An 18,259-nucleotide genomic window follows, 5' to 3' on the forward strand; every position below is an offset into this window, starting at 1 on the left:
CAGGATGGGGCAACTCCTGGGAGCACTGTGCTCCGCTCTAGAGAATCTGGTGTATCTCATAGCAGTTGTTAGAAGGAGCAGCCTGAGGAAGCTTTTGGGCCAGTATTTCCAGTCCTTAGTCATTTGTGTGCTCCCTCCATGGTTTTTACCATTTCCATTTTCTGGCCTTTTTTTTTTTTTTTGCTGTGCAGCGAGGCTATGGGATCTTAGTTCCCTGACCAGGGATTGAACTTGGGCCCCAGCAGTGAAAGCACTGAGTCCTAACCACTGGACTGCCAGGGAATTCTCAACGTTTTTATCTTAAAATAATTTTAGACCCACAGGAAGTTACAAAAATAGTACAGAGTTCTGGTGTACCCTTGATCCAGCTTCCCCTAGTAGTAACATCTAAGGTAGCTGTAGTACATTGTCAAAATCAGGAAATTGACATTGGTACAATACAATTAACTAGACTACAGACCTTATTTGGATTTCATCCATTTTTACCAGCACTCATTTTTTGGGTATGAGTCTATGAAATATTATCACAGGTATAGATTCATATAACCAATACCATATTTCCATTTTAACTTAATCATTTCTTTAAATCAACCCACTTAAAAAAATTAACTTATTTCACCTCATCCTAAGCAATATCCTTGAAATCGTAGGTTTGACATACTGATTTTTCTAATACACATTAGATATGCAACTGTGTACGAGTGAAATTTAAAATATTCATCTGAGAACCATCTAAAATCATCTCACACCATCTCACCAGTGATATATGACTAGGGATCTCGTCCAACTGTGCCTTTTAATGGGCAGGGAACCTGAGGCCCAGAGAAGGGAAGGGTGTTGATGGTGAGAAGCGGAGTGGGGCTAGGACTTCTCATGGTTCATGCTGTTTTTACTGCCCTGCTCTCCCTCTGCCCCCAAAGGGCTACAGCCCCTCCCTGCTTGTCCCTAGGGCATAAGGCTGCTCCTTAGTGCACCAGCCCGGCTACTGTCACCCACCTGGTTAATTTCTGAGCCTTTTGTTCTGGAACCGTGGAAGCTGCTTTCCCTTAGAATTAAATAGCCAGACAATCCCAGGACTCTTTTAGATACCTGTTCCACTCTGGAGGGACACAGGTAGCAGCGATGGCCACGTCCCCCAGCAGTCATCCACATGGGGCACCTACTGGGATTGTGCCGGGCACTGGAACAAGGGGGAGGCGATAAAGGGGATGCACGGGGGCTGCAGGAACATATGACAGGGTTGACCTAGTGAGGATCATCGGGAAGGTATGTTTCCATTGAGGCCTGAGGAAAAGTGTTCCAAGCTGAAGGAACAGCATTTGCTAGGGCTCTGAGGGCTGAACGGGTGCAGCGCAGGAGAGAAACCGAGAGACGGCTGGTCTGGGAGTCACCAAGGAAGTGAGGGACGAGGGCCCTGAAACTGCCTGCTCTGAGTCAGGGGCGCCATCCCTCCAGCTCCGCCTCCGTCCGGGTGCCTCCCCAGCAAAGCCCACACAACCCCTCCCTCACGCCTCTGCTCACAGGGACCCAAACAGATGCCAGCTAGGGCGGGGGGCAGGGAGGAGATCAGGCCCCGTAACTGGTATCCACTGTGATACCAGGGTGCTGGGCCACCTGAGCCTGGGGCCTTGGGTGCTCATGCAGGTGCTAACCACCTGGGTGTCTGCCCTGTGCCCACAGAACATGCTGGAGCAGCTCCTGATCCAGCAGCCCGAGGACCCCATCCCATTCATGATTGAGCATCTACAACGAAACAATGATTACGGTGAGCACTGGAGTGGGCCTCCCCCACCCTCCCCAGCTGTCTCCCTCCCCTCCGCCTCCTGGGAACCTCTGGGAACCACACTGTCCTCTCCGAGTCTAAAGGGAGGTCAGAACAGGGTGGGGAAAGGTTTTGCCAACTTGGGGAGGTGGTTAATTGAAAAATGCCTTAATTTCTTTTGGAGCACAACTCATACAAATTCTCCTGCCAAGTGATTAAAATGAAAACCTCAGAATGGCCCGCGGAATTAATTATTAATGCCTTGGCACGCCCCAGCTGATGTCGCCTGTTGGGTTTAAGCTCTGTGATCACTCCACTTGTCAGGTGAAAATGTGGTTTCTGGTCTACCCAGACAGGCAACACTGGGGTTTTCCTGATGGTCTCATTGTCGGCGCCCGTTAATGAGTTCCAGAGCTCCCTAAACCTCGCCCAAGGGAGTGCAGGCTGACCAGACCCAAGGCCGGTGCCGCGGACAGGGAGGAGGGAGAGGAGGCGCTCCGTCCCACGTGGAGGATCGTTGCCGTCCTGTGTGAGCTGTCAGGGAGGCCAGTGTCTCAGAGCTTTGATATTTCTTTCACTGGAGCATTAGCCGCTTTGAAGGAGCTACCAGCGCACCAGTGAAGTGAGGGCTTGGTGCAGCCGAGAGGGATGGAGGCCTGAGATGCCCTGTGGTGGGGTTCAGAGGCCTAAGATGAGAGAGGATGCTAAGTAGTTTAAAAAAGAAATGGGGAGAGAGGAGACTCCAAGCCTGCAGTTTGCCAGGGACACCTGGCCTCTTCCGCGTGGCCTAGGCAGGGTCAGGGCATCGGAGTGAGGGGCCGTTTCAGAGACCTAAGCAGGGTGGTTCAGTGTGGTGTGGAGAGCCCCAGGAGTGCCATTTTCTGAGCCTCCAGGGAGGCGTATTCGAGAACGGGTGCTGAGTGTGAGCGTGTGTGCCCCAGGCGGAGACCAAGCGGGGGGGGGTGGGGTGACGGAGGTGGGGGATCCAGTCTGCCCCGCGGAGAGTCTTCTAAGGTGCCTCCGTTCCTTGGTGCTCTGGTCGGGGCGGGAGGGAGGCTCACCTGCTCTGTGGGGTGAGAAGCCCCCTTGCTTCCTGGTGGTCCTGCTCCGGACCCCAGCTTGCTGCCTGGGCCTCACCAAGTGGCCTCCGTTGGCCGGAGGAAGACGTTTCTGCAGCCCCCTGCCCCCCGGCTGTTCGCGGGGCCCGGTGTTGCTAAGTCCTGTTACTTGAGGGCTGCTGGGAGCACTTCTGCCCGTGTTCCCCTCTCGTACGGCCCCCGCCCGATCAATACAGCAAAGCAAAGTCAAAAGAAGTAAAAGTTGAAGGCCCGATAAAGGTAAAGTAACAGTGAAGTAAACTCAAAGTGAAGAGTGAAGCAAAGGCAGGGAAGTGCAAGGAAGTGCAGTTCGGGGAGGTGTCCCTTCCCGCCATCCCCCCCACCAGGGAGCCTCCAGCACATCTGTGCTCACATCTCCTAGTTAAGTGCGCCGAAATGGCGAGAGATCATTGCTCTCTCTCGGCCTCAGTTTCCTCCTCTGTAAAATGGGCATGTCTGGTAACAGAGATGGAGGCGGCAAAGCTCCGGCCTCATCCATGGCAACTGGTCAGTGACACCGTGGGAAGGGATGACAAGGCCCCGATGCTCCCGCCGGGCTTCAGGTGGTGCCATGCAAGTGTCCACTTGTGAAAAGCTTAATGAGGTTTTTCTAAATGAAAACCATACTTGATAATAATATAACCATTTGAACCCTAAGTTGGGTTGTGGTGGCACTTGCTACTTATGGTTTGAAAAATTCCGTTTAGGGGCGTGTGTGCCACGCTGTGTGTTCTACCACAGACCTCAAGGCTTCGTTAGTCTCCCTGCTAGAACTTCAAGAGCCTGAAATTTGAGGCACAGTCCATCTTTATGCTCTAATCTTGCTCCTCTGTGTGCAGAAATGATTTTCAGTGTCAAACTATCCACTTGACAAGAATTTTTAAGTTCACATGTCATCGGATGCAGTGCAGTCGGCATCGGCGGGACAGTCCTCCCGGGCGCTGGCCTTACAGCCACCTGCTCCTCTCCCCTTTCCCACCTCCTTCCACCCTCCTCAGCACCCCTTTCCATTCCTTCCGGGCCTCCTTTCCGAGGCTGCCCTCCACGGATCCCCACCTCCTTTCTCCACGTTACACCTGCTCTGTTGCTGTCCAGTAGGGGTGGAGAATCCAGACCCTCCCCATTCAGCTGGAGCTGGGGGCCAGCCTCCTGGCTGTCCTCACCCATGGCTGGAGTCCAGGCTTTTGGTCCAGATGCTCTCTCAGGGAGTCGAGTCATTGGATCCCAGTAACCACTGTTCTGAGGGGTTGATTCGTTCCCAGAGCCCTCCATCCCCACTCCCAGGCCTTGGGCCGGCAGCTCTGAGGGACGCTGGCACATCTTTGCCCTTTGGCTCAAGTCCCAACCACTTAAATGAAGACAGGGGCATCTCTGGGTTTCCCTCCCGTGCCCAGGCCTCCACCTACAAGTGAAGAAAAACGTGGGAGAAAGGTGGGGGGGGGGCGGAGGAGGAGGGGAGAAGACCATGCTTCCGGAATTTCTCTAGGAGAGGGGGAAGGTGAAAAGAGTTTCACCCAGCCCTCGTGGTTCTAGAAGAGGACAGGAGGGCTGAAGAGGTCCCCTGATGTCCAGCGAGCACTTCTGCAGCCCCGGGCTAGTGGGTCAGTCGGTCCTGCCTCCTGCCGGCCATGCAGTGGCCCGTGTTAACGGCAGCCGGGCGCTCAACCCTCTGCCTCCTGGATGTGGGTGTTGGGTGGGTAGGGGTTCGCTGTGACGCACGGTGGCATGGCCAGTGGCTAGCGTAGAGGGACAGAAGTCTCTGGACTCTTGGCGGTGAGCGTGCACGTGAGGGAATGAGGGGAGCCGCCGGCTGGCAGCCCCTTTGCTGCGAGAAAACCAGATTTAGTACAAAGTGAGCATTTACAGTAGCCCTGGGCAATATGAAAGCAGGCGATGGTGTATATAATGGTATGTTTCGTTTTTTATCAAACGTTTGTCCAAGAAAGCTGTGTATTAGAGCTCCAATACCTAAGGGTTTCCTTGTGAATTTTAAATCATGCTCCTAGTTAAACCTCAAAAGGCTCTGTGGATGGAAAGGTTTTTTGATTTCCTTTGAAGTGGGTTGAAGAAGTTGATTACTCTTGGCAGTCAAGCAGCCTTTTATGACACTGTTTATAAATAATTACTCATGAGCAGGCCTGGAGTTTCAAGGTGTTAGATTTTAAGAAACTGAAATTAATCACATAAATGTGTGCGAGAAATTAGGTGGGGAGAAAGGCCGTGGATGTTCCCCTTTTAAAGTATTTTCATAGATGTGTACAATTTGGGTGCCACTTACAGAGCCAGGAAGGGGAGGGCTTCCCCAGCAGCCGTGGAGCCTCATAACTTTGTCAAAATGAACGTGCAACCTGGGAGTCAGCTCGTTCCCAAAATGCTCTTGTCAAGGTGCAGCCAGCCCCTTCCGCCCGGTCCCTCAGGCCCTGAGCCTTGTTGCGTCTGGCCCAAGTTCTAGGGAGCTTCAGCGGAGGCCTGGGGTTAGAGGCCTGCAGAGGCAGCAGGGCGTCGGGCACCTGAGCCAGACCCCCGTCCTCCCCCCGCCGCCCCGCCGCCCTTTCCTCCTCTGGCTTCGGCAAGCAGGCGTTCTCCCCACGGTCCGAGCGAGCTCTTCGCTTCAGCGCACCAGGCCCCTCCGCCCTCGACCTCCCTCCCTGCTGCCCTGATGCTGCCCCTCCCCGCGAGCCTTCCGTGGCATCCCAGCTCCGAGCTCCCCTGACCAAGTGTCCCCAGAGCCACCTGGTTTACAGGCTCATCCCATAAGCAGTGTTTTCCACCTGCTGTGGCTTCTCCCCTCAGGTTGCAGGGCCCCGGCAGTCCTTGCCCCAGGTTACAAGGCCAGAGCAGAGAATGGGCTGTGAAGCCCCGCCCTGGCTCCCACCCCCGCAGCCGAAAGTGCCTTGCCTGCCCTGGGCCTGTGCCCTGAGCTTCTCCACTCAGTGGAGCCCCGACTCTGGACATCGTCTGGGAGGTGCTCTCCCTGGCGGCCCTGCAGAGCCCAGCTCCCGGTGGCCGTGGCCGTGCGTGAGCGGCATTCTGGACACAGGCTGCAGTGTCAGGTGCCCAGTGCAGCAGTGCTGCTCCGCCCACACCCCTTGGTGGCCTCACGTGGGGCATTGTTCCTGGTAGGTGGCCCCAGGCCTGCCTCTGCCTGGGCAGGATTCTCTGAGCCACGCTGGCCTTTGAATAAACCCCCCTCTACCCGACTCAGCCTCATCTGGTTCCTGCAGCTTGCAACCAAGAATGCCAGCTGGCAGAAGATGCCTTTGTAAGGAGGTAGTGATGGTGGAGACAAAGGTAACCAAACACTCAGTGGCCGCAGAGAGGGGGGCAGCCGAGGAGGAGGCCACCAAAGGTCCTGCTGCGTGTGTGACGCCTCGCAACTCTGGCTGCAGGAAAGGAGGATGAGACTTGGTTGCTGGCCCCTGGGGACCCGCTCAGCTGCTCAGCAGGGAGACAGAACGCACCAGAGCTGCAGCAGCCCCTTAATCAGGAGTGGGGTGAGAATCTCAGAAGAGGAAGCCAGTGGGGCTGGGGGGGTTGGGGTGAGGAGGACATTCCTGATGGGGAGGTGACGGGTGACAAGGTAGGGACATGGGAAGAACATCGTCAGGAAGAACGAGGAAGCCCAAGGTCAAGGGAGAGGATTGCTCAGGGCTCCTGGGCGACCTTCTGGATCCCCAGCTAGGCTAGGCTGTTAGGATGCCCAGGACACATCCCAGCCTCCTGGTGAGGTCAGGCCCCTCAACAAGGGTCCAAGGGGACTTAAAGGAACACAGAGCCCCTTGGCCAGAAGGACACTGGCAGCTGAGTCCACCCTGCTGAGGAGGCCCGGAGTCTCCCTTGCCGAGCGTGACTTGGAGAGAAAGGGTATGTGCAGGGAGTTGCTGAGCTGGAGCCTGGACGCGCCTCCTGGCAGCAGGCCAGGTGCTGCCCTGACCAGGGCCTTCCTGTCCCACATCCCTGATTCACATCACCAGCCCCAGGAAAGGCTTTGGGCTTCCAAGAAGCAAGTTGCTTACATTTCACAACAGTGGGGCCAGTGGACCAGATTTAGAAACATGGACAGCGACAGTGTTTGCCCTAAGGCCATCAGCTGGAGGCACACAGACATCAAGCAGCAGCAGAAAACTGCGACGTGTGTCTGGCATCATTCGTGGGCTCGAGGAGAGGCAGTTCCCTCGCGGAGACGGGGCAGAGGCCAGCCCTCCCTCTCAGGTCTGGTCTAACGCGATTACCTCGCTGACCCGGTGCAGGCCTCAGGCCACCTTGCTTTTCTCGGCAGCATTCAGCCCAGTGCGAGCTTGGATGAGGTGCTCGATGAGTATTTGTGGAGTGAATCAGTGAATTATCCTGAACTTGCCCTCTGCATTTCCCCTGAAAATGAGAAGGTGCTGTGAATTGGGGCACAAGTCTGTTTAAACCCAAGCAGCCTGGCTGGGTGTAGGTCTGCTGATGATCATGAACTTGGGGGCCAGAGCCTCTAGTTCCTTCTCTGTGTCCACTCCCAAACTAGGAGGTCCTCCACCTGGATGAGGCTCCCTCTCGGAGGCCTGGCAGGAACGGGCCCCGTGAGTTGCTGTGCACACGCGTTCGTCCTTCCCCGTGGGCTGGGGCCAGGCTGACAGGCAGAGGCAGAGGCCTGGTTCCCCAACCTGGGTGCTGCGCGCCTCGCTTCCCACAGCTGGCGGGGGGGTGACATAATCAAGGTGGCGCTCAGGGAGGTACCAGCGTGGGTTCACCTGTCCAGACACCACATTCCGTTTCCTTCGTTTTGACCCAAGCACACGCCTTCCAGCACTTTTCTTAGGATGCTGGTTTTTTTGGTTTTTTTTTTCTTTTCCAATGGCCAGTACCTACTCGCTAGTCTGGTAGTGTCTTCGGGAATTCTGCAGGGTCGGGAGCCTTCCAGAGCCAGGAGTATCACACCGAAGCCAGTGGTTTCCATCTTCATAGAAATGCCCGTATTTGAAAACAAAGCCTTTTCTATCTGGGGTTTTATAAACCTGGCCCATACACTCCAGGCTTTTCCCCATTATTTCCCTCTGTAAAATGATGGGGAATACAATTTACCAAATAAAAAGGCATAGGTATAAAAACGAACAAACAAACCCACCTTTGAAGGTCGATTTACATAAAATACAGCTTTATTTGAGAGCGTGTCCCTGAGACAAAGTCCCTGTTTAAAATGCTTTATGGTGTTTGAAATCCCAATTGTTCTTGATATTTATTAGTTTGGCAAACAAGTTACCGTGTCCACATCCCCTTGGAGACAGAAAAATAAACCATCTCAGTGATCACTTACCTCTCTAAACACAGAGAGTGAGTTCTGTGGTGGAAGCATCTCGGAGCCACTGGGTTACAAACGACCGCGTCACTCCCAGGAAATGAAGTCTGGGGAGGAAAGAAATACATACGCCCAGAGCTCCGCAGACGCGGGAGGTTGCTTTGTCATATTGAATGGTGACGCTCAAATCTCTTTATTCCACAGTGCCGAAGATTGTAATATTAGGTCCACCCGCCTCGGGGAAAACAACGATAGTAAGTGTATCATATTAAGTGTTGTAATACGGGCGTATCTCATTTGTCCTGCAGAGACGGAATGAGAATGCACCTCTGCGAAGTTTCAACATAACTGAGCTTTTCTTCATCTTTTCTCTCTCCTGCTTCTTAACTTATTTTCTCATGACAAGAGGCAGTATGTGTTTGTAGTAGAAAACCTAGAAAATACAAAAAACAAAAGGAGAGTTCCCCAACCATCAGAGATAAGCATTCTTTGAAGGTGTGGGATATTCCTTCCAGGGTTTTCTCATGGCTACACGGCCACCATCATGACAAACCCTTCGTTCCGTCCTTAGGACACATTTCTAGAAGGGGAGGAAGTGCTGGGTCAGATGGCACACACATTGCAAAGGCTTTTGGTGTGGAATCTTCAGATTCACTCGTAAAATTTTAATTATGAAATGTTTTAACCGGTCAGAAAAGCAGAGAAACGACACCAGAGATACTCGTGTATCCCACTCCCGGATTTTACAGGAACTTATCATTTTGTCATATTTGCTGTGACGACTTTCTCTCCATTTCAAAGATAGCAGAACTTTAAAGATACGGCAAATACCTCACCCCACTTCCCTCACTCCTTTTTGTCTCTCCCTCCTTGGAGGCAACCCCTGTCCTGAAGCTGAAGCTTCATTCCATGTATGGTTTTAATCTTTCAGCTCCTTTTTTAAGTGCCAAAAGCGTCTTCAAATTATAGTCATCTGAGATGGAACTCTGTTTTTTCAAAAGCCTCGTTAGTGAGCATCAGGTAACATAAGTTAATGATAAACAAGAAGGTCCTACTGTAGAGCACAGGGAACTATATTCAATATCTTGTAACAACCTGTAATGGAAAAGAATCTGAAAAAGTATATATATATCTATATAGATATATATATCTATATATATCTATATATATATCTGAGTCACTCTGCTATACACCAGAACCTAACACAACATGGTAAATCAACTATATACTTTACTTAAAAAAATAAACATTAGTTGGGCTACCCTGGTGGTGCAGTGGTTGAGAGTCCGCCTGCCGATGCAGGGGACGCGGGTCCGTTCCCCGGTCCGGGCCCATGAGCCATGGCCGATGAGCCTGCGCGTGCGGAGCCTGTGCTCCGCAACGGGAGAGGCCACAACAGTGAGAGGCCCGCGTACCGCAAAAAAATAAATAAATAAATAAATAAAAATAAACATTAGCGAACTCTTCCTTGATCACTGTACCATCGCTGTCAGCTCTCCTCCTGGGCCCAGATGATGCAGCAGGTGGTTTCCCCCGACTAGCTGGAGCCTGGCTTTATCCTGAAAAGGAATTAAGATGTCTGGTCCTTACATAAAACCACGTGCATCTGCCCTGCTTTTGGAGTTAGGATAGCCAGCTCTTCTATTTGTCTGTCACCTATCTGTCTGTCCATCCGTTCATCCATCCATCCGTCTATCTCTCTGTAGTTTTTCTGCTTCATTCCTCAGGGTCAGGCTGTCAGCTTTCACTCCTCTCCGCAGTCCACCCTCCCGATCGCCATTTCACTGTTAGAAACCAGGGGCTCCTGGACCTGGGGACCTGGCAGTCGCTGGCACTAACTGGTGTTTCAGCTACAAGCCTTTGGGCAAATTCACTGTTCCCACCCCTGTCTGCTGTGTAGGGACACACAAACCTCATTTTACAATAAGATGATACATAGTGAAAGCCTAACAGGCTATTTCCTGATCTTGTCGCTGGCATTTCCCAGCACGAGGAACAGAAAGATGAGGGTTCATACCTGCCCTGGGGGACCTCTAGGGCCTTCTTTTTCTTTTTGGCCATGCTGTGCGGCTTGCGGGATCTTAGTCCCTTGACCAGGGATTGAACCCCGGCCCCAGCAGTGAAAGCACCGAGTCCTAACCACTGGACTACCAGTGAAGTCCCCCTCCGGGGCCTTTTGAATCATCCCGCTGCTGAAATGGTCATCAGTATAATCTTGGCGTTAAGAACATTTTGTTGCACGATTATACCTTAGAATGTGTTCTTCCCTGGTAGAGTATATATAGTGGCCATTGATGAACTAAACATTCACTTGGTGAGAATATGCCATCCCCCATTCTTTAAGAAAAAATGAACATTGAGTATGGGTCGTGACCCCTATTAGGGCCTGTCCCCGTGTTTCCTGTTCTAAACCTTTCTTGAGTTAAGAACTCATGGTCCACAGAGCTTGAAGAGGCAGGCCCAGGGCAGTAAAGGATAGGTTTCCCAGGTCCATTTAGAGTCAATGGCTGGTTGAAGAAGAAATGGCAGGCAAGCAGAATTCCACGGCTGGGAGGGACTTTGTGGGTTTGTCTCCCTGGGTGGCCTCCTTCCAGCCAGAAATAATTATGCTTCCCTGTGACAGCCTTTTCTAGTAGCATATGGAAGGACGGGGCATTGTAATGGTGGCCTCTTAATTATTCCTTTCACAAAAATTTTCTTTTCCTCTCTCCTTTCTTCAGGCAATGTGGCTTCGCAAACATCTGAATAGCAACCTCCTCAGTGTGGAGAGCTTGATAGCAAAAGAATGTTCCTCTCTGGCTGCAGATGCCAGGACGCATTATCAGAAGTTCCAGGTAGGATGCGTCCTGGGGAGCGGGATGGGGTGAGAGCTCCCAAGGCTCCCCCATTCCCCACCCAACTCGTTCCATTCCCTGGTGGATCAAGTGAGAGAAAATACTGGGGTAAAATGAAATATAGGCAGGATGTGACAGAAGGAAGGAGAGAACTCTTCAGTAGGGCACACAGGTCCCGGTGGGTACTGAGGTGAGGGGTTTGTGGTGGGCAAGGATCAGTAACAGTGAGGACGCTGCTCTGTACCGATGCAGTGACCCAGCCCTGCTCTTCTTAGGGTCACAGCCAGCTCAGGTGGGTGGGGGCAGGGCAGGGGTCTCCATCCCACAGGTGATGCACCTGCTGGCCTGCACCAGGACCTGCAGGCCTGAGCTGGCGGGGAGTTTAAAGGGCAGTGGTCCAGCTCTCCCCAGAGTGGAAAGACCCTGAGTGCTGCAGCTCAGGGGCACTTCCTTCCGCCCCTCGGGGTGGGCACCCTGTGGCATCCCAGGAGGATCAGGGGTCTGTTTCTAAAATCCCACCAACACTATATTTGAAAGACTTTTTTTTTTTAATTTATTTTTATTTTTGGCTGCGTTGGGTCTTTGTTGCTGCGCGTGGGCTTTCTCTAGTTGCGGCGAGCAGGGAGGGGCTACTCTTTGTTGTGGTGCGTGGGCTTCTCATTGCCGTGGCTTCTCTTGTTGTGGAGCACGGGCTCTAGGTGCGCGGGCTTCAGTAGTTGCAGCACGCGGACTCAGTAGTTGTGGCTCGTGGGCTCTAGAGCACAGGCTCAGTAGTTGTGGCGCACAGGCTTAGTTGCTCTGCAGCATGTGGGATCTTCCCAGACCAGGGCTCAAACCCGTGTCCCCTGCATTGGCAGGCGGATTCTTAACCACTGCGCCACCAGGGAAGCCCGAAAGACATTTTTAAAAGGGAAATATAGGGCTTGATCATGTTGGTTCTCTTAAATGCAAATAGAAATTTCCAAATATCTTTTCGAAATCCCCTTTGGAGCATAAGCAGATGCTTCAGTCCATTCAGGCTGCTGTCACAGAGACTGGGTGGCTTGGAAACAGAGTGTACCTCACAGTTCTGGAGGCTGGGAAGTCCAAGATCATGGCACCTGCAGACTCAGTGTTGGCTGACAGCCGTCTTCTCACGGTAGCCTCACGTGGCGAGAGGATAGGGAGCTCTCTGGAGCCTCTTTTTTAGGGCACCCAAAGGCCCCACCTCCCAATAACATCACCTTGAGGATTTCAACACATGAACTTGCGGGGACACAGATGTTCAGCCCAGAGCAGCAGGGCTGCTGCTTCAGGTGTTCTTCCCTGACACGCAGCCTTTCTCTCGTTTGTGAGGGGAGACAGCGGGGAAGAGTAGGGACCCTGGTGTCTGCTGAGCGCTAAGTGCGCGCAGGCCTCCCCTCCTCACCTCACGATTTTCCTGCAAGGTGTGCTGATACCTGGTGAGGTTGAGTAAGTGCCCAGGGCCAGGGCAGGAATCAGGCCCCACCCTGGGCTGCCCAGGGCTCGGGCCGCCAGTTGGGGTGAGAACCCTGTGTCTCCTGCCCGTCTCTGCAGAGGCCGCAGCTGAGAGCTGGTCGCCGCCCCTCTTGTGTTCATCTTCATTCATCGGGCCGGGTCTTGACCGTGCGGCCGTGTGGTCACTGTTCCTCCAAGAACTCGGAAGGAAGTTCCTGACCTCGTGGGCTGCCCATGAATGACGGCTGGTGGGACAAGTAGCAGAGACGGCCAGCCCGTGGCTGCAAGTAGCAGAGATCGCCCGGGCTGCCCAGGGCAGAAAAGGGGATCAGAAGGGGGACGCAGTGACTCCTGGGCCCCGGATGGAGGAAGCACCCACCTCCCTGGCTCTGTGGCCGGGAACTGGGCAGCACCCTGCAGCTGCCCCATGCAGCTGCTTGTCTCTGTCTCCATTCTCCCTGTGATTCTCCCTTCCTTTCGTCTTCTGCCTTCCACGGCCACTCATGACCACCACCCTCGTCCAGGTTCCCGTGTCTTTGGTTCACACCACCCACAGAGGCAGCTCCGAGGCCAAATTTCCAGGAAAGGGATTTGTGTAGGCCAGCTGGTCAGGTGGCCCCAGGGCCGGGCCAGCTCTGGTGAGGGGTGTGCACAGCAGGCACATCAAGGCCATGGAGCACGGCCATGGCCAGGAGGGCCCGGCAGGGTGCGGGCAGTTCCTGGAGGTGAGGGTGTCACGTAGGCAAACTCCCAACCTCAAATTTGCCAATAGTAACAGTTTGAGGGAAGTGAAGGAAAACCTCCTTCAGCAAGGTCAGCGCCCACCCCCTGCCCCGCTACCCAAATGGTGAACCGGTTCTAACACCGCTTAATCCAGAGCACTTCCGGACCCCACATCACCTGGCCGGGACTCTCAGGGCAAGCAAGTGACGCCCCTGCACGGCCCTGCCATCTTGCAGGAGTCAGAGTGTGTGGTCAGAGTTTGGGGGATACCAGCTTTTGGGGTGGGAATACAGTTTTTAGAAAGAAAGTGCTTCTCTCATTTCCTGCAGAAGATAAGCTTTTCAGGGTGGGAGAGGCAGGCTCATTTCTAGGATAAAGATGCTTTTATTAGGGTTAGAAAATTCAACGGCGAGGAGGGCGTTTAAGGAAATTCCTCCTGGGTTTCATTACTCTAATTATCAGCATATTTCAGACCACATCGAAGATCTTTCAAGGGTGTCTTGTTGGGGCTCTTTGGTTCCGAAGCGCGGGCGGAGGGAAGATGAAAGGCCGAGGTGTCAGGACTGATCAAGGAGGGAAGTGCTCTGAGGAGTGGGGGCGGGTGCGTGGCCTTGCGGCAGACGCTGCCGCCTGCCCAGCGAGGCCACTCATTAAGTGTTGTCTTTAAAGCATCTGCTGATCTGGAGCCTTTAGAGCTCTTTCTGCAAGCAGCAGTAATACCTTCAAATACATAATTTTCTCCTGCTAATCTTGGTTCTGCCCTCCTATACAGAATCCTCTTATGTAGCGGGTGTTAACCAAGACGCTTCCATCTTCGGCATTTCCAAATGGTCTCTGCAACACTTCCTCATCCCCTCCTGTATGCCAAGCACCGTCCTGCGTGCCGTGCCGTGGGAGACCCAGAGATGAGTTCCTTCTCCTTGCCCCTGGGAACTTCTAGCCAGTGGGGGAGACCAAGGGTACCCAACCGGGGACGCAGGGCCAGAAAGCCCTCATGCAGTCAGTCAGTGGCTCACTTGACTAATTCATTTACTGAGTGTCCTCTGAGCACCTGCTGAGCCCTAGACGTGGCTCTGGGCGGGGAAGAGTGTACAGGTTCCATGGGGAAAGGACATTTCTTTGCAGCAGGAGCTGGATGGAGCTGATTGCTCTAGAGTGTATTAGATTTTTACTGAAAAAAAAAAAGAAAGAAAAGGAAAGCTTTATTATTGAAATCCCTGCAGGAAGCATATGTATTTGCAAATTTAAAACTGCAGAGTCCAGAGGTGCTCCACCTGAGCAGCACATTAGACTCACCTGGGCCCCACCAGACTCTTTTAGTCTGAATCCCTGGAAGTGGGGGACCAGGCATCTGGATTTAAACATGCTCCCTAGGGAGTTCTCGTCTGGTCATCTGGGAGCCCAGCCCAGACACCATTCCCCTCTTCTCATGGCAGTTATTACTTTTACAGCACAGTTATTGCTAAATCAAGGTTTCTTTGGAACGCAGCTGTTGCGTTAGAGCAGAACTGCCTGTGTTTGTTGAGTGAATAAATGAGCCACACTCTAAAGGCTGCTCAGACCAGAAGGAGCCAAAGCTGGATTCTTCCCAACTTCAGTCCCGTTTAATTCCCAACTTCAGTCCCGTTTAAAAATTAAGAACCTGGTGTAACATGACATACCCAAGCGCCCAGTTGTCAGTCACCATTCTTTTTTTTTTTTTTTTTTTTTTTTGCGGTACACGGGCCTCTCACTGTTGTGGCCTCTCCCGCTGCGGAGCACAGGCTCCGGACGCGCAGGCTCAGCGGCCATGGCTCACGGGCCCAGCCTCTCCGCAGCATGTGGGATCCTCCCGGACCGGGGCACGAACCCACGTCCCCTGCATCGGCAGGCGGACTCTCAACCACTGAGCCACCAGGGGAGCCCTCAGTCACCATTCTTTAACGTCCAAATAATAGCACTTGTGCCCTTCTCCTGCCTCTGTCTACACAGAGGTGTAGTCCCCTGCAAGTATTTCTGAGGATTTCCGGGATTGCCCGGCAGTCCTAGCTTCCAGGTCCTCTGGGTTGTCGCCTTCCCCTCCGGCCATTCCATCTCCCACCTGGCTGCTCTCTGTCTTGGAGGCTGTGTTCAGACACAGCCAGCAGGAGCCCGCACACGCTGTCCTTCCCTGTCCGACACCCAAGGCAGTGGTGCGGAACGGTCCTTTTTGGAAGGTTTGGGGCAGGGGGAGGATGGGGGCAGCCCAGGATGGGGACAGAGAAACCCAAAGACCAGTCTCCGTAGCTCCTTTAAAGTTCTCTGGCCTTTCCCGCTACCGGGTTTCCCTTCCCGGCCACCTCCCTCTGCGGGCCTGTCGGTGCCCCGTGGTGGGGTCTCTGCTCTCCCTTCAAAGCCTCGTCTCCTGTCCTCGCCCTCCTCTCACCTCCTGTCCCCGTTCCAGACTCTGCCTGGGCCCTGCCTCTCAGAACCAGGAGAGTCCCTGCCATGTAAACCTGCCCTGACAGCCCCAGAAGCAGCAGAAACTTTGAAAGGAGAGTTGTCTTTAAAGGATTCTCGGATCAGTTCTTACGTGAGCGCAAGTCCAAGCACGGGCCTTCCCTCCCCCACCAGCAGCCCCTCGAGGGAGGCCCCTCCCCTCCGGGCAGACCAGGAGTCTCAACTCTTCCCCTTCCTGCTTTGCTCCAGATGGAAGTTCATACAGTTGATCAACAACATGCCCACAACTCCTGAGCAAGCGTTACCCAAAGGTGACACAGTGCCGGCAGGGGCCCTGAGGCTGGGGCCTGGTGATGGGACCATGTGGGCTGCTGCCATCCTGTGGAGGAAGCCCAGGCTGGAGAAGCTCAGTGAGGCGCCCCGGGGGCCAGAGCCAGGGCTTGAGCCTCCAGGGGCTGCGTCTTCGGGGCAGGGGCGGCACCTCCGAGGTTCGCAGGCCAGCGGTTCTGCCCCGGGTTCGGGCACTGGGAGCTGGGAGGAGAAGAAAGGTCCAAACTGGGGCCAACGCAGCCGATTCTGCCCTTTACGGCAAGGAGGCAGGCTGGCGGTCGCGTTGCCACCGAGTGGGATGCCGAGGGGCCAGGGGCCTGCACCTGGGCTGGGCTTTCTAGGTGACCAGCAGGGGCTGCACTGGGCTCCATCCGTTTGTTTGTCCCTGATTCTCCCCCAAAAGCCAGGCTCTGGGGGCTGGGGTGGGAGAGCACAGCAGAGCTCCGGAAGGAGGGAGCCTGATTCCTGCAAAGACAGTTTGGCAGGGCTCCGAGGGCCCCTGGGAAGCCCCCGCTGCTGACGTGACACATCAAAGCTGGCACCGAGACAGCACAGAGGCAGTGAGCGGCAGGGGGGAGCACTCGCGAGGGGCCGCGCTCAAAGTCGCCGGCCTGTCTCCCGCCGTGGGGGGCGCCGCGCTCCACCCGGACCTGTCGCCTTTCAACCCGTGTTATTTATTTATTTATTTATTTATTTTTTTGCGGTACGCGGGCCTCTCACTGTTGTGGCCTCTCCCGTTGCGGAGCACAGGCTCTGGGCGCGCAGGCTCAGCGGCCATGGCTCACGGGCCCAGCCGCTCCGCAGCATGTGGGATCTTCCCGGACCGGGGCATGAGCCCGTGTCCCCTGCATCGGCAGGCGGACTCTCAACCACTGCGCCACTAGGGAAGCCCTCAACCCGTGTTCTTTGATTGGCTTGCACCCACCTCGTGTCCCGCATCCCAGAACCTGTTTGAATGCTGCTTCCCAAATGGGTGATGGCAGGGAAGGGAGAGAAATCTCGGGATGGAAACCGGCTGCACCTGGGGTCGGCGGGGGACACCAGGGGACAGGAAAGGATAGAAGCCATGTGGAGGGGAGGGGCAGGGCTGCACCCTGTTCCCCTTGGCAGCCTCGGGGGTGGGGCGGTTCCTGGGATCGTGGGGGCATATGGGCACCAGCAGGACACTCTCCCTCTCCAGCAACTTCTTCCACGTGGGGTAGGGTCTTGGGTGCTGGAATTTGCTTAAGTCAGTGATGCTCCAGGTGTGGTCCCCCAACCAGCATCCTCAGCATCACCCGAAAACCTACTCGAAATGCAGATTCCCAGCCTAACCCGGACCTGCCGAGTCAGAAACCCTGGGGCGAGGCCAGCGATCTGTGAGTTAACAAGCTCTTCCGGGATGCACTTTCAAGTGAGAACTACTGGCGTAAGCAGGAAATTGGCAGAGGGCAGATGTAAGGACACAGAGGCGTCTTAGGAGATGCTGAAACCAGGGACCAGATGCCGCTGGCCTCCCTCCTGTCTCTGCCCTACTCTACTCATTCATTCATTCCCTCTCTCCCGCTCACTCTTGCTCTTGACTTTTGCTGTCCACTTCTAGAAGCCGTAGTGGCCCCATGACTTTCAAGGGGCGACATTACAAGTTCCCATCAGAGGCGCCCCCTCCCTTATCCTCTTGCTGTCTGCTGTTCCTCTTCCAATTCCACGTCCTGGAAAAGCCATTCTGGGGCTGAGAGACCTGGTTTCTCTCTCTCCTTTTGTACTGGTTTTATTCGCTTATACTCCCCCTGTGCCTGCAAAGTGGCTGCTGCAGCCCCAGCTGTTACATCCTCTCAGCTTCAGATCCAGTGGAAAGCAAGGTTCCTGCCCCTGATGATTGCACTCATGTCCTGGGCCTGACTCTCACTCGCTGGGACTGGGCCTTGGGCAGCCTCTGAAACAATCACCGTGGTCAAGAGTGGGATATGCTGATCAGCTTGGACCAATCAGGGCCCTCCTCTGGATCCGATGGTGGGCCTGACCCCACAGAAACTGTAAAGGCTGAAGGGCAAGACAGTGTGGCCTCAAAGGAACTTTAGGGGACTGTATATTACTGGAGGTGGGGTGTATGGATGCTGGGCAGAAAATAAAAGCAAACACTGAAGTATTGTTACTAATTTCTACTGGTGTAGTGTGTGAGGCCTGAAGAGGGCAAGACCCAAGGTTACCCAGCTGGCTGGAGCTGCAGCAGCCATTATGTAGGCAAGAGGTGGGAGTTTGAACCATGAATGGAGCCAGCCTTGGGCAGGGGTTGGGGGGATGAGCCCTAATGCTGAGGGTGAGTCTCTGCTCTACATAAAAACGTCTGTTCCAGGAATCCCCCACCCCCCAGCAG

The 18,259-nt window shown here is 54.3% G+C and overlaps 1 protein-coding gene across 1 annotated transcript in view; it reads left to right on the forward strand.

Annotated features, from left to right (window-relative positions):
- Positions 1-18,259, forward strand: part of AK8 (adenylate kinase 8) — a 132,160-nt gene that overhangs the window by 1,065 nt on the left and 112,836 nt on the right. Inside the window, exons 2-4 of the mRNA XM_079706415.1 lie at positions 1,681-1,765; positions 8,345-8,394; positions 10,861-10,974. Coding sequence (XP_079562541.1) covers positions 1,681-1,765; positions 8,345-8,394; positions 10,861-10,974 — 249 coding nt within the window. The remainder of the gene's footprint in view (positions 1-1,680; positions 1,766-8,344; positions 8,395-10,860; positions 10,975-18,259) is intronic.

The sequence above is a fragment of the Hyperoodon ampullatus genome, assembly GCF_949752795.1.
Source record: "Hyperoodon ampullatus genome assembly, chromosome: 6".
NCBI lineage: Eukaryota > Metazoa > Chordata > Mammalia > Artiodactyla > Ziphiidae > Hyperoodon > Hyperoodon ampullatus.